This window comes from Sinocyclocheilus grahami, unplaced genomic scaffold (assembly GCF_001515645.1).
Source record: "Sinocyclocheilus grahami isolate Dianchi unplaced genomic scaffold, SAMN03320097.WGS_v1.1 scaffold727.1, whole genome shotgun sequence".
In the NCBI taxonomy this organism is placed as follows: Eukaryota; Metazoa; Chordata; class Actinopteri; order Cypriniformes; family Cyprinidae; genus Sinocyclocheilus; species Sinocyclocheilus grahami.
In genome coordinates this window covers 195,230-210,029 of record NW_015505906.1, presented here as the reverse complement: position 1 = coordinate 210,029, position 14,800 = coordinate 195,230, and the positions used below count along the sequence as shown (strand labels likewise).

The window sequence follows — 14,800 nt, the reverse complement described above, 5'->3', positions numbered from 1 at the left end:
GGTTTCTGACAGTTTGTGCAGAAATTCTTTGGTTATGCAAACCGATTGTTGCAGCAGCTGTCCAGGTGGCTGGTCTCAGACGATCTTGGAGGTGAAGATGCTGGATGTGGAGGTCCTGGGCTGGTGTGGTTACACGTGGTCTGTGGTTGTGAGGCCCAAATTCTGTCATAATTTATGCATGTATGAATTTGTACTGCCAAATTCTCTGAAACGCCTTTGGAGACGGCTTATGGTAGAGAAATGAACATTCAATTCACGGGCAACAGCTCTGGTGGACATTCCTGCAGTCAGCATGCCAATTGCACGCTCCCTCAAAACTTGCGACATCTGTGGCATTGTGCTGTGTGATAAAACTGCACATTTTAGAGTGGCCTTTTATTGTGGCCAGCCTAATAATCATGCTGTCTAATCAGCATCTTGATATGCCACACCTGTGAGGTGGATGGATTATCTCGGCAAAGGAGAAGTGCTCAATAACACAGATTTAGACAGATTTGTGAACAATATTTGAGAGAAATAGGCCTTTTGTGTACATAGAAAAAGTCTTAGATCTTTGAGTTCAGCTCATGAAAAATGGGGGCAAAAACAAAAGTCTGGTAGTATGTAGGGCTTGCATAAACTAGTCGAGTAGTCGAGTGATCGACTACTTCAACCACTAGTCGGCGCTGTCAGAAACAATCGACTACTCCAGCATGCATTAACCATAATGCATGCACAGAGTTTGCAAGTACAACGTGAATTTTAGGATTACGATATTGAGTGTTTAAATATGTAATGTAATAATTAGGGGTGTGTCCGAAGCCGAATACCTCATTCGGAATGGCACGGATAATGGCTTCAAAAACGAATAACGAATAATTCCGCCTGAATATTCGGCTGAGGCTGGCACAGTCTGGTGTTTGCTAGATGACATGTGAGCCAGGGGATCAGTGCAATATTATACACAGACAGACCTCTAAAGTCACACAATAATGAGTGTGTGAAGTGAATGAATGTAAACTTTATGAATGAAAAGAGCGCATATCAAACACCACATTGCTGTGGCCTCTCCGTGCATCTCTCAGAAATCAGAGCTTGGCAAGAGTAATATCAACTAAAATAATACATCATACACATTCTATTATTTGTGTATATTTAAAAGGCAATGATTTAAACCGTAGGCAACGATATGATACACTAATGAATTGAATAAACACAGCGCGCTCACCAATCAAACAGCCGCCTTGCGCGTCTCAGTCTCTCAAAAACCAAACCAGCTCTCTCTCAATAGTAGGCTAATAATCATCTAAGATACAGATACATTTTCTACTAGGCCTACATGTTTACTTCTTTATCTTTTGCTGGTTTGCGTGGCACACGCACATTTGTTTAGTGAAGCAAAAAAAAAGACTCGCTTAAAGAATTCTGCGTAATGAAAATGTGCGCCTTGAATGAATTCAGTCGTGTTCAAATGATCACTAAACGTTTGTCATGACATCTCTTATTTTTAGAAAATAAAAATAATTTTAGTTTAACAGCATATTTGTTCAGTAATAAAAAAAAAGATAGTCATAACGGTCTTATCAAGTAACTGTACGAAGTTCCACCTGGTTTTATCCGAATACAGATACGAATAATTCTGTGATTGTTACAGATACAAATACAGATGCAAAATACTGGCTGTTACATGAAACTTAAAATATGTAATGTCATAATTATAAAGTTTTGACAATTTACGTATGTTATGTAATTTTTGCATTAGGCTATGAATTACTAAACGTTTATTGATAAGAACTATTTCATGTCTTTTCATTTACAGCATGAACCACGAGTAGTCGAGTAACTCAAGTATTTTTTAAATAAGAAATCAACTAGCAGAAATCAGTAGTTGTGCAACCCCTAGTAGTGTGAGACAAAGAAAAAGCACTAAAGATAAACACCTAATGTGAACACTTCGGTGTGAAGCAGTAGCAATTAGTAAGCAAACTTCATACATCCAGGGTGAAAGGTGGCAGTATAGAGTCTAAAACCACAAGTAGTCGAGTAACTCAAGTATTTTTTAAATAAGAAATCAACTAGCAGAAATCAGTAGTTGTGCAACCCCTAGTAGTGTGAGACAAAGAAAAAGCACTAAAGATAAACACCTAATGTGAACACTTCGGTGTGAAGCAGTAGCAATTAGTAAGCAAACTTCATACATCCAGGGTGAAAGGTGGCAGTATAGAGTCTAAAACCACAGTTACCTGGGACGAATAAGAACCAGATAAAAGTTAGCAAAAACAAAAATAGTGCATAGTTTAAATGTTAGATTTGTTAGTCTGTTAGCCAATAGCTCAGCCCCTTGTGTCTTAATAATGTTTTAATAATCCAAATCAATTTAAAATTGCACCTGTTTGTCTGTAGCTCAGTAATGCTGGTGTATTTTGCAGGGCTGGGTATCAATTCAGATGTTCCAATTCGATTAGTTTTTGATTTTCAAGCTCTCAATTCAATTCAATTTAGATTTTCGATTCGATATTCGGTTCCGATTCGATTTTTGATTTCGATTCTCGATTCGATTTGACAATATGAATGAATATATATTTAATACAAATCCTATATTTATACAAAATGAACAGTGAACATAAGATTACAAATGGTTAATTAATAAAAGGAAATTAAGAGCCACAAACCTGTATATTAAACACTTTTTATTTTAGGTACACTTGGGTACCATAAAACAAAACCCATTACCTGGGACGAATAAGAACCAGATAAAAGTTAGCAAAAACAAAAATAGTGCATAGTTTAAATGTTAGATTTGTTAGTCTGTTAGCCAATAGCTCAGCCCCTTGTGTCTTAATAATGTTTTAATAATCCAAATCAATTTAAAATTGCACCTGTTTGTCTGTAGCTCAGTAATGCTGGTGTATTTTGCAGGGCTGGGTATCAATTCAGATGTTCCAATTCGATTAGTTTTTGATTTTCAAGCTCTCAATTCAATTCAATTTAGATTTTCGATTCGATATTCGGTTCCGATTCGATTTTTGATTTCGATTCTCGATTCGATTTGACAATATGAATGAATATAGATTTAATACAAATCCTATATTTATACAAAATGAACAGTGAACATAAGATTACAAATGGTTAATTAATAAAAGGAAATTAAGAGCCACAAACCTGTATATTAAACACTTTTTATTTTAGGTACACTTGGGTACCATAAAACAAAACCCAACTCTATATTTCAAATGCATACAATGAATAGACAGAATTTTGATGTAAGATGAAAAACTGATGCTGAAAATTCAGAACAGTCGTATTCCTTGATCAAACAGGATCAGGTTATTTTATGTTTAAGATAAAACAAACATTAGCTGTAACATGGAGGCTGCAAGCCTATGAACGGTGTAGGAAAACTAATACTGGCTTTTGGGTGATAGTTCACCCAAAAATAAAAATTCTGTCAACATTTATTCATGTATGAATTTCTTTTCTTCTGTTGAACACAAAAGAAGATATTTTGAAGAATATGGATAACCAAACTGTTTTGGTCCCCCATTGACTTCCATATATTTTTCTCCATACTATGGAAGTCAAGTCAATAGGGCCCATCAACTGTTTGGCATATAGCTTTGTTCTTGTCCACAGTATCTTTGTCATCGTGCTTGCGAAATCTAAAATGCATCCATACCTCGGACTTTTTATGTGAAGGTGGTGTTGACGTCGGGAACGCACCTGAATCTGCCATTTTAAAGGGGTCATATGATGCGATTTCAAGTTTTCCTTTCTCTTTGGAGTGTTACAAGCTGATTGTGCATAGATGAGATCCCTGAAGTTGCAAAGACTAGTCTCAAAAACAAAGAGATATTCTTTATCAAAGTTAAGACTCTGCCACGCCCCCCTAATACGGCTCGTTCTAACACGCCCCCACATATCTACCTCACTCTGGAAAGAGAGGGGGGAAGACACATCACAGTGGAGTCAGCTGTCTTAACCGTGGCTTGTGTGCAGCAAACACATATTCATCACTGTGTCTGTCCCCTTTCGGGCTCTGTCTTTACATTTATTTTGAAAGATGAAGCTCGCGATTATGGTAAGGGGCGTTACATTTCCGACGAGTGCTTGCGGTGTTCGGCCAATCACAATGCACTGGGTCAGCTGGCCAATCAGAGCAGACTGCGCTTGTTGGAAGGAGGGACTTTGTAGAAAACGAAGCATTTGAGAGAGGCGGGGCATAGAGGACTTACAATAATGTACAGTATTTGAAAAATAATGTGTTTTTTGAACATTAAAGCATGTCAACATATTCTGTTACACCAAATACACAAAATAATGATCTTTAAAAAAGCATCATATGACCCCTTTAAGCAATGAATGAATGACGGACTCTCCGTAGTAACATCGCGCAAGGCAAATAAGGGGGTGACATCTAGTGGATTAGACTAGTAATAAGATTAACGTAAATCTTATGTTTAATGTTTGCGGAAATAAATATTGAAAAAAATCGATTCGTGGCCTTTGAGAATCAATATTGAATCGACCACATTTTTAAAAAACGATATATCGAAAAAAAAATATTTTTTTGCCCAGCCCTAGTATTTTGTGGCACTTTATTTTGTGATTTCACTGGAGCAGAGAGTGTGTTAGGATAGAGAAATAAAAAAGCATAGTGTACTTATAAAAGGTATTTGCGGCGAGGTGGTGCCCTGTCCTCTCGCTTAACCTTTGGTCCACCACTGACTAGAGGGAAGGATAATACTTAATGTAATGTTACATAAACCGAAAAATTTTAAGGATGCTGACACCTAATTCATTTTAGATTGTAAAAGCAGCTGAGCCCCCTAAACAGAGTCCAGAATGACCTCAGTGACTGTATAGTTCTCAGTTTTCACCATTTGTATATCATAGCACAGCAGTGTTTGACCTTAGGGGTTCCATATAAAGAGGTTTGCAAAGCTTCACTCACAGAAAAGCTTTCTACCATTCTTGAATGCTTTTGAGGTGCTGCTGTTTAATAGCCTCTCCGTGTGGAAGCAGTATGCTTGAAGGACCTTGAGCGGTGCCGTTTGAGATTTTCAGAATAGCTTTTCATGCTCGACATGTCTGTCTGATTGATATTGCCCTCTTTCTTTCTGTCACTTTAGGCTCTGTGCAGATTCCTTGGGAACGTGCCATATCCCCCAACAAAGTGCCATACTACATCAAGTAAGTCCAGCCGTAGGGGTGTGCCATATCGCGATTTTTGATCGTGGACGATTAAAATGTTTCCACGATCTGCTTTTGAAGAAATATAGTAGTGCTAGCTACAGCGCATGTTCTATCAGTTGTAGTTCTGGCGCCTCCGTCTCAATATACTGTAAAACGCAACATTACATCCACATCAAATGTTAACAAAGCGGTAGAGTTACACTCATGGGATACTCTGCTTATTCGCAATCACAAAAGTACATTATTTGGGTAACACTTTACAATAAGGTTCATTAGTTAAACATTAGTTAATATATTAACTAACATGAACTAACCATGAGCAATACATTTGTTACTGTATTTACTAATATACGCTAATGTTAGTTAATAAAAATACACATGTTAATGTTAGTTCACAGTGCATTAACTAATGTTAACAAGATTTTAATAATGTATTAGTAAATGTTGAAATTAACATTAACAAAGATGAATAAACGCTGTATAAGTGCAGTTCATTATTAGTTCATGTTAACTAATGTAGTTAACTAATGAACCTTATTGTAAAGTGTTACCATTATTTGCATGTGCTTTAAAGCCTTGCCGGTTAAACATGTAAAAAAATAAATTGTGAAATGATATTTTTGCCATATCGCCCACCCCTATCCAGCCATAAAGCATCAGCAGTCTATGAGTGTCAGAAACGAGAGAGACTGTGTAAAACTGTGGGATGAGCATGTCAGATTATCAGGTATAGAGAGCAAACTCATTACTGATCCCTGGTGCAGAAGATTATTGCACTGTGATCTAAAAAGAAAACATTTCAACTGTGGCGTTCCTTTTGTCACGTTTTGTGCGTTTTTAGCGATTTGAGTTTATAAATGGCACAATAGAGTGTTGTGTGGGGAGTGCAGAGTCGAGAAAGAAAGTCTGTAATATTTCTGTTAGAACTGCTGGAACTATGACGTTTTTGTTAATTGTCATAAAGTATAATAAAATATAAATATTAAATAAAAAGCTCAAACTCACTTAAATTAGGAATGTTGCCTTGGCAGCTAACTGCAATAAACAACAACAGGTTTAAGTTGAAGTACTAAAATTACTAAAAGTGAAATTAAAATAAAAGATAAATAAATATAAATATATATTAAAATATATTATAGAAATGACACAAAAACATAAAATTACTAAAACAAACTAAAATTAAAATGAAAACTGAAAATATAAAAAATAAATAAATACAATAATAGTATTATTTATAAAATATTATAGTATTTATTCATGTTTTGAATGCCATGAAGTGCCATGTGACTAATCTCTGAAGTCACAGAAAATGATGACATGATGGTCATAGTGAACAAGCCACAGGATGAAAATGATGCAACTGAAGGTTTACATATCATTAACCAATCAATGTAAACGATAGCGCAGGTAATGAGTGAGTGAGTGAACAGCTAAAAAACCTTCCCTTTTCAGACCCCCTCACTTATTTATTTGTTCCAATGATTTATTCCTCTGATCGTTTTTTTTTCATGGCTGCTGGTGCTGTAGAGGAAGGCATGAGTACAGGTTGTTGTTGCAGTAAAGCATGCAGCACGCATGTATCGGCTTTGTGGAGACACTCTTACTGTTCATGCCTGTTCGTTAGATTTAAATTTAAGGTATGTTTAGCCATGAGCTTTTCTTTGAATGTCATCAAGACAGCTCTTGTGGATATAAGCACTTAATGGCTCTGAGATCTTTGTTCAAGATCACTGTGATTGTGAGTACTCTCTCGCTCTCTCTCTCTCTCTCTCTCTCTCTATGTGTATGTATATATATATACTGTGGAAATGTTCAGATTTACGGGATAGCATATTAGTGCCTGTATATTTTACAACGTAAATATTTAATATATTAAATTAAGCGATATAATGTTAAAATACCAATCTACTTGAACTATCTAAATCTAGTTGAATTATCAAAAGCTTTTTTACCGTAAAAAGAACTGATAAGCACTTTATTAATGCAGCTGGTGAAATAAAAAGGCACATAATGAATTAGAGATCATCATAAGAGGCTTTTCCGCAAAACATGGGCAGTCATATACAGACAGTGCACACACAAAGACAAAGCAGCATCAGGGTAACCAACCCAATCTCATGCAAAACCCATTTTGCGAGGTGCTAAATTTGTATGAATTCCCCTTCACCACCCCTAAACATAACAGTCACTGTGGTGGAAGCAGATTGTGTGAGAATGTACAAATTCATACAAATTAGCCACCAATTCACTAAAAGTTAATAATTGCCATGAGTTTGTGTTTGGGTAATACACAACACACACGCACACACACACACACACACAAATGCAATAAACATTAACTAAATAACAGAAAATGTGCCACAAAACATGGCAGTGTACATTATTGATAACAAAAATAGGAAGAAACAAAATTATTCATATAAAATATAATCATATGTGCTGTGTCACACAGGGACTTTTGGGAACTTGCTGTTTTTCACTGTAATTTATACAGAAGTTTGTAGTTTTTTACTTCCAAAAAACATAAATTTGACTGGATTTTACTTTAAAGTTACATATAATGTAATATTACACCAACAGTTTTTCAATGTACTGTATGTGGTTAGGTCACAAGTTAACCAATTGATGGATTTTATTTGATTTATTTATATATACATATTTTTTTTTGGAAGAAAAACCTATGATTTTGTATAAACCACATTTTTTACCGTGTCCTTAAAGGGTTAGTTTACTTAAATGATGTCTGAATTTAAATTTTAATGCACCCACCCCCCTCCAAATCCAAAAGGGGTTTTTGTTCTATTGCAAAAGGTGAAAAACTGTTCCTGTGTGCGTCGTAGCCATTTGCTAAATTTGAATAAGCAGAAAGCTGCAGCAGATGGGAAATTTTTCACTCCATAATGATTAAAATTTGCATTTGTCTTGCATCGAAGAAACAAAGTCATATTGGTTTAGAGCGGCATGAGGGTAATAAATAATGAAAGTAAGAAATAATGAAATGAGTAAATAATGACAATGATAATGTTCAATTTTGGGTGAACTAGTCCTTTAATGTTTCTCTCACGTGTGTTCTCCCTCCTCTGTCTATGTTTTTTATTTTATTTTTAGCTTCACTGATCTTACTTAGCTCTTTTTCTCTTCCCTTTTGAAGCCATCAGGCTCAGACAACCTGCTGGGACCATCCAAAGATGACTGAATTATACCAAGCTCTGGGTGAGGCAATTAAACACAATTAAACTCTGCTCTTATATCTTCTATGTGTCTACTTCCCACTGGGGAACCATAGTGCGGACATACACAAGCTCAAATACACCAACTAGAAGACGGTCTCACACTGAGCTCGATTTCTTTACCTGGACCTCTCATTATAACCTAATATTTCATCCCACCCTAGAGATGTCAACAGCTCTCTCGTTAACCCAAGGGCAGCTGGGCCAACCTTACGAATGCTTTGCCAACTTCTAATTAACGATGATTAAATGGTGTTTACTGTGTGAGTTAATCTGATGCGACATGACGCAGGTTGTCCAAACACTCTCGCACGGCATGAGCATAAACCCCTCAACCCCACTGAAGTGACACATTGCTTCCTGTCTCTCTGTTTGCTAATGTCAGAGCGCAGCTATTCCTTTGCTGCTTTTTTCTCTCCTCATGAATGATATTCTCTCTTTTTCCTCTCCCATCTCCCCTGCTGGTCTCTCACAGCGGACCTGAACAATATCAAGTTCTCTGCATACCGGACGGCCATGAAGCTGAGGCATGTGCAGAAGGCTTTAAGATGTATGTAAAAAGAAGCACCCACACTGGTTTGCCCTTTTCCCTCTACTAAGTCATCGATTATTCGCGAAATTTCGTATACAGAGCTGGCCCTGCTGTGCGCCTCTGTTCTGTCTTTTTCATTAAAGCCCAGTGATTTTATGCAGCTTAATTAAGCCTAATAATTGGTGTGATTGTACTTCTTCGGGGAGGTAATTAAGAAGTCTGCGTGAGGAATGAACCACTGTTCCCCCTGCGACATGCTTTGCGGGTGGAGGTTTATCTGCCAATGTCCAGACAGGAGCTTTCTCTCGTTGGCAGTTCCCTTCTTTTCTTCAGCCTCTTCACTGTGGTCATAATATAAATATAAATGTGCCCGTGTAGGTTGGTTTTACACTTTCAAGATCCATTCAAAAATAACATGGCACTGAAAAAAATCTGTTATAATACAATGAAATATTTGTGATTTATGTGTTGCTTGCAAAATATTTTATTTCCTCTGAGTGTATTCAGGAGTGTATTCTGCCCCTGAATGTCCATCAATAGTAAAATATGATTTTAGCAGGAAACTGATGTAGCTGTATAACATCTAGTCAAACTTTGACTCCTCTGTGGAGAGCTTTGAACCCATTGGGTTATTCTATAAAACGGGTGCCTTTCCCCTTTTGATAAGCTGATTTAATCAAATAATCAAGTAAAAATTAATGTCTTTTTCAGCTATTACTGAAATGCACCATTTACCATCTCAAGCTACACACACACACACACACACACACACACATATAGAACATAATTATGTCTACAGAATGTTTACAGGTTGATGGTTTTACAGTTTAATTTGACACTGCAAACCTTTGACCCAAGGTTGTGAAACTAGGTGCTTGTTTTCTACAAATTTTCTTCAAGGTAACAGGTTTAAGGTTTTCCTCAACTGACAAATGTCAAAACAAATGATAAAGTGATAGAGGAGACTTGTCCTTGAAAAGTTCACATCTTTAAAGCATAATGCCATGTACAAAATATAAAATAAATCTCAGAATTTCAAAGCATTTTTATTAGTTAACATTAACAAAAATATAACACACATACACACACACTAAATGGTGAAAAGAAAGAAACAAATAAAATAATTCCTTGTTTTTGTAAATGTTTAGAAATATGTCTGTAATAACAGTAGAAGTTCAGCATCAGCTGTTATTTATTTATTTGTTTATTAAAATAAATCTCAGAATTTCAAAGCATTTTTATTAGTTAACATTAACAAAAATATAACACACATACACACACTAAATGGTGAAAAGAAAGAAACAAATAAAATAATTCCTTGTTTTTGTAAATGTTTAGAAATATGTCTGTAATAACAGTAGAAGTTCAGCATCAGCTGTTATTTATTTATTTGTTTATGTATTTATTTATTTATTTTTTACACATATGTGCATGAAGCAAAACAGATGGCACCTATTTTGTAGAATCATCCTAATGGAGAAAACGTTCAGGGCTTCATAAGCAGGTTAAATTCCACCACTGAGTATGGCATGTGCCTTTTAATGTCTCTCAGGACAAGTTACTGCTGGCTTGTTACTATCTCTCTCTATCTCTCTCTCTCACTCACAGACACACACACATACATGCACTCCTGGTTTGCTAGTTCATGTCATTAAAGGCACAATATGTAATTTTCACCGCTGGATGGTGCGTATTCAAAATAAACAAATACACACAGGTGTAGTTTGATGACGCCGTGACTGAGTGTGGAATCATGGAAGTTGTCGTCTTCATCCCCACAGCTGATGCAATCCGATGGGACTCGGGCAGAAATCATGTTCATGGATGAGCTAATGATTTATTAACGTAATAGAATGAAGCAGGGTGCAGCTGAAAGCCGTCAAAGCGAAACGAGGCCGCTGAACGAGCGCGACACACGGCTCGAAAGCAGCAGAGCTTTTATTATGCCACAGTCGACTGCTTCCGCTCCTTGCGGGTTAAAATTGCTTATTTCTCTGGATTTAAACATTCTTCGAAACATTTGGGTTAATGTAAGTACACAAGTCAGCAAAATATATAACACTCTTCTAGTGGTTTTTGGATATTTTAATTAAAAAATCTTACATAATGTGCCTTTGAAGGGGTCATATGATGCGATTTCAATTTTTCCTTTCTCTTTGAAGTGTTACAAGCTCTTGGTGCATAAAGAAGATCTGTAAAGTTGCAAAGACTAAAGTCTCAAATCCAAAGAGATGTTCTTTATACAAGTTAAGAGTCAACCACGCCTACCTAAAACGGCTCGTTCTAAGACGCCCCCACATACCTACGTCACAATGTGGGAAGATTTGCATAACGCCGCCAAAATGTTCACGCAAAGAAAGAAGGCATAACTTTTATTCTCGCTGTATTATTGTTGCTGCCGCCATGTCGTGAAGGCACTGTGTGTTTCGTTGTGAAAGCAAAACTACTTTGTTTGGCCTTCCAAAAGAGGACGATATCTGCTTCGTCATGCTTAGAGCTGACCTGTGCTGTTCGCTGAGGGAATACATCAGCTTTGCACTGTGGATCGCCGGATCGGCTTTCACCGTGGACGAAGCGGAGTCCAGCCCGGGGTCGTCACATGTGGTTGCCGCAAGCCCACCGGCCGCTACTTCATCGAATCCACCGGCTGTAATTATGTCCCCACTGGATGCAACAAATGCCTCATTTGTAATGGGTTTTCATGTTTTTGATTCGTCGCTCCGACCGGACAGGGCATCACAGTATGTTAAGGGGCGTAACATATCCGTCACATGCTTGAGGTATTCGGCCAATCACAAGGCACTGGATAGCTGGCCAATCAGAGCACACCTCGCTTTTCAGACTGATGAGCTTTGTAAAAATCAACGCTTTTCAGAAAGGCAGGGCATAGAGGAGAAACAATAATGTTCATTATGTGGAAAATAATGTGTTTTTTGAACTTTAAACCGCATAAACACATTTCATTACACCAAATACACAAAATAATGTTCTTTTTAGCAACATCATATGACCCCTTTAACTGAATTAATAACCAGGCTGCTATAGAAACGGTGCTGTTTTGTGAGCCTGGCTCTGATGATTGATGTCTGTATAAAATGAGCATCTACAAAGGCCTTTGCTTCCATATTTCAGCTCATTATCCAATAAGGATGACATCAGCATACAGCCTTAACCCTATACTCTCACTGCCGCACTAGAGATTGCCAGAGGAAATTATATTATAGCAGTCAAATCCAATTAGTTAACACTCCACACACGTACAGTAATACGCATCTGGCCTATTTATATATGTGTGTGTTTCTAGTGGACCTGCTGAAGTTGAGCAGCGTGGCGGATGTGTTTAGAGAACAGGAGCTGCAGCATGCCGAGCATGTGATGGATGTGGTCGAGGTCATCCACGCTCTCACTTCCCTGTATGAGAAACTAGAGGAGGAGAGGTCCATCCTGATCAATATCCCCCTGTGCGTCGACATGTGTCTCAACTGGCTGCTGAATGTTTACGACAGGTACTGACGGTAATGTCACTCACAACCCATTTGACCTGCTCCCACAAATTATGTCAAACCAACCTTGCACCCTCCTGCTCTCTGTGAGACACTTTTACTGGTCAGTCACATACTGCGCAAAAAAGGGCCACCCTATATCTGGAATATGACTTGACATTTATCTAATAATTTATTGCACGAAACATGCATTTCTGCATTAAAATTCATTTTGATAGTTTTAAGGGGCAAAACAGTCAAAAATGTAATACAACTGTTTTCTGTTATTTTAGTATTTTTTTATTTACTAAAAAATAAACTATACATTTTATTATTAATAGTTAGAATTTTTTTGCTTTATTGTTATATTTTCAATTTTCATCCACGATTTAGGCCTACTATAGGGAATGAACGAATTAACGAACTAATGAATTCGTGGCAGCTAAGCCTAAACAAGAGAACAAATACTTAATTCGTGGCCATAAATTAGACTAAACGAAAAAATAAATTCTTAATTCGTGGCCATAATGTAGTCCTAGCATAAAAGAGAACTAGCCTATTCTAAATTCGTGGCCGTGATTGTCTGCATGTCATGATCTGGGCTCCGTACAACCAAATATAACCTTAGCCTACCTGTTTATTCATTTATTATGGTATGTAACTAGCTCACCTTTTGCGGCACCATGTTTGCGTAGCACATCCTCGTGCTTTCTGGCAATGTGCCGCTTCAGATTCCAATATGAATCTTTACTAACTCTCCCCGCACTCCCTCTCAGTTTCTTCTCCCTGCTCATTCTTAACTTAGATTTTTTACTTTACATTTATGTATAAGGCTTGCAACTTCGTTGAAACAATATCTGAACTCTATAACTGCTCTACTATTCTCGATCTCTACAGATTCTCGATCTGGAACAAGCAAATCACCAAAAGGCATTCTGGGTTGAGCAAGCGGCGCTGAGCGTATTGAGCGTATTGAGCGAGCGGAGCGGAATCTTCAGAAAGGCGCTCTGCGCTCTTAAGGAAATATTACCACTCCGCTCCCACCCGCTCCGCTCACATGCTCTGAATACAACCATCATAACTCCCAAACATTGCCTAAAAATGTTTTATATATGTAAAGATAGCGAGCACTGATTAATTTGTTTGTCTTGCTCTCTTTGTTACCAATATCTTTGCCATTTCAAAAGTAAAAAGCACATGAGCTCTTACTTGTGTGTAGTAAGAGTGTGTAGACAGGGGGGACCTATTGGTCATTACATTTACATTTACATTTAGTCATTTTGCAGACGCTTTTATCCAAAGCGACTTACAATTGGGGAATACATAAAGCAATTCTTCTTGAAGAGGCAAACAGACACAAGAAGTGGTTGTAATACCAAGTTTTAGGCATTGTTCATATAAGTACAAGCTAGAAAGGGAAGGAATACATAAAGAGAAAGACAAAGTTTTTTTTTTTAAATTTAAGATGAAGTCAAGTAGCATTGAAAGAGATGAGTTGTCAGCTGTCGTTTGAAAATTGTCAGGGATTCAGCATTCCGTATAGGGGTGGGAAGATCATTCCACCAGCCAGGAATGGTGAATGAGAATGTTCTGGAAAGGGATTTTGAGCCTCTCTGTGATGGTACCATGATGCGTTGCTCACTAGCGAATCTCAGACTTCTGGAGGGGATGTAGATTCGTAGTAGTGAGTGGAAGTAGGCGGGTGCTGAGCCTGTCGCTGTTCTATATGCAAGCATCAATGTCTTGAACTTGATGCGAGCCGCAACCGGTAGCCAGTGCAAGGAGATAAAGAGAGGTGTAGCATGGGCTCTTTTGGGCTTGTTAAAGACCAGTCGTGCCGCTGCATTCTGAATCATTTATAGCGGTTTGATTGCGCTTGATGGAAGTCCAGCCAGAAGAGCATTGCAGTAGTCCAGCTTAGAAATTACAAGGGCCTGGCCAAGAAGTTGTGCAGCATGCTCTGTTAGAAAGGGCCTGGTCTTTCTGATGTTGTGCAATGCAAACCTGCAAGATCGGGCAGTCTTTACAATGTGACTTTGAAGGTCAGCTGGTCATCAAAGATTACACCAAGATTTCTGACCGAAGTCGATGGCGTAATTGTAGAAGTACCTAGCTGGATGGTGAAATCATGCTGTAGAGTTGGAGTGGCAGGGACGACAAGAAGCTCAGTCTTTGCCAGGTTGAGCTGTAGGTGATGTTCTTTCATCCATGCCGAGATGTCCGCCAGGCACCCTGAGATCCGTGCAGCTACCGTTGGATCATCTGGTTGAAATGATAGATAGAGCTTTGTGTCATCATCATAGCAATGGTAGGAGAAGCCATGTGCCTGTATTATGGGACCCAGTGATGTAGTGTATATGGAGAAGAGGAGGGGTCCAAGAACT

General features: G+C 37.8%; 1 protein-coding gene across 1 annotated transcript in view; it reads left to right on the top strand.

Moving 5' to 3' along the window:
* LOC107560432 (dystrophin-related protein 2-like) overlaps nucleotides 1–14,800 on the top strand; it is a 147,131-nt gene that overhangs the window by 105,868 nt on the left and 26,463 nt on the right. Inside the window, exons 8-11 of the mRNA XM_016244615.1 lie at nucleotides 5,109–5,169; nucleotides 8,324–8,385; nucleotides 8,878–8,952; nucleotides 12,239–12,445. Of these exons, the coding sequence (XP_016100101.1) occupies nucleotides 5,109–5,169; nucleotides 8,324–8,385; nucleotides 8,878–8,952; nucleotides 12,239–12,445 (405 nt within the window). The remainder of the gene's footprint in view (nucleotides 1–5,108; nucleotides 5,170–8,323; nucleotides 8,386–8,877; nucleotides 8,953–12,238; nucleotides 12,446–14,800) is intronic.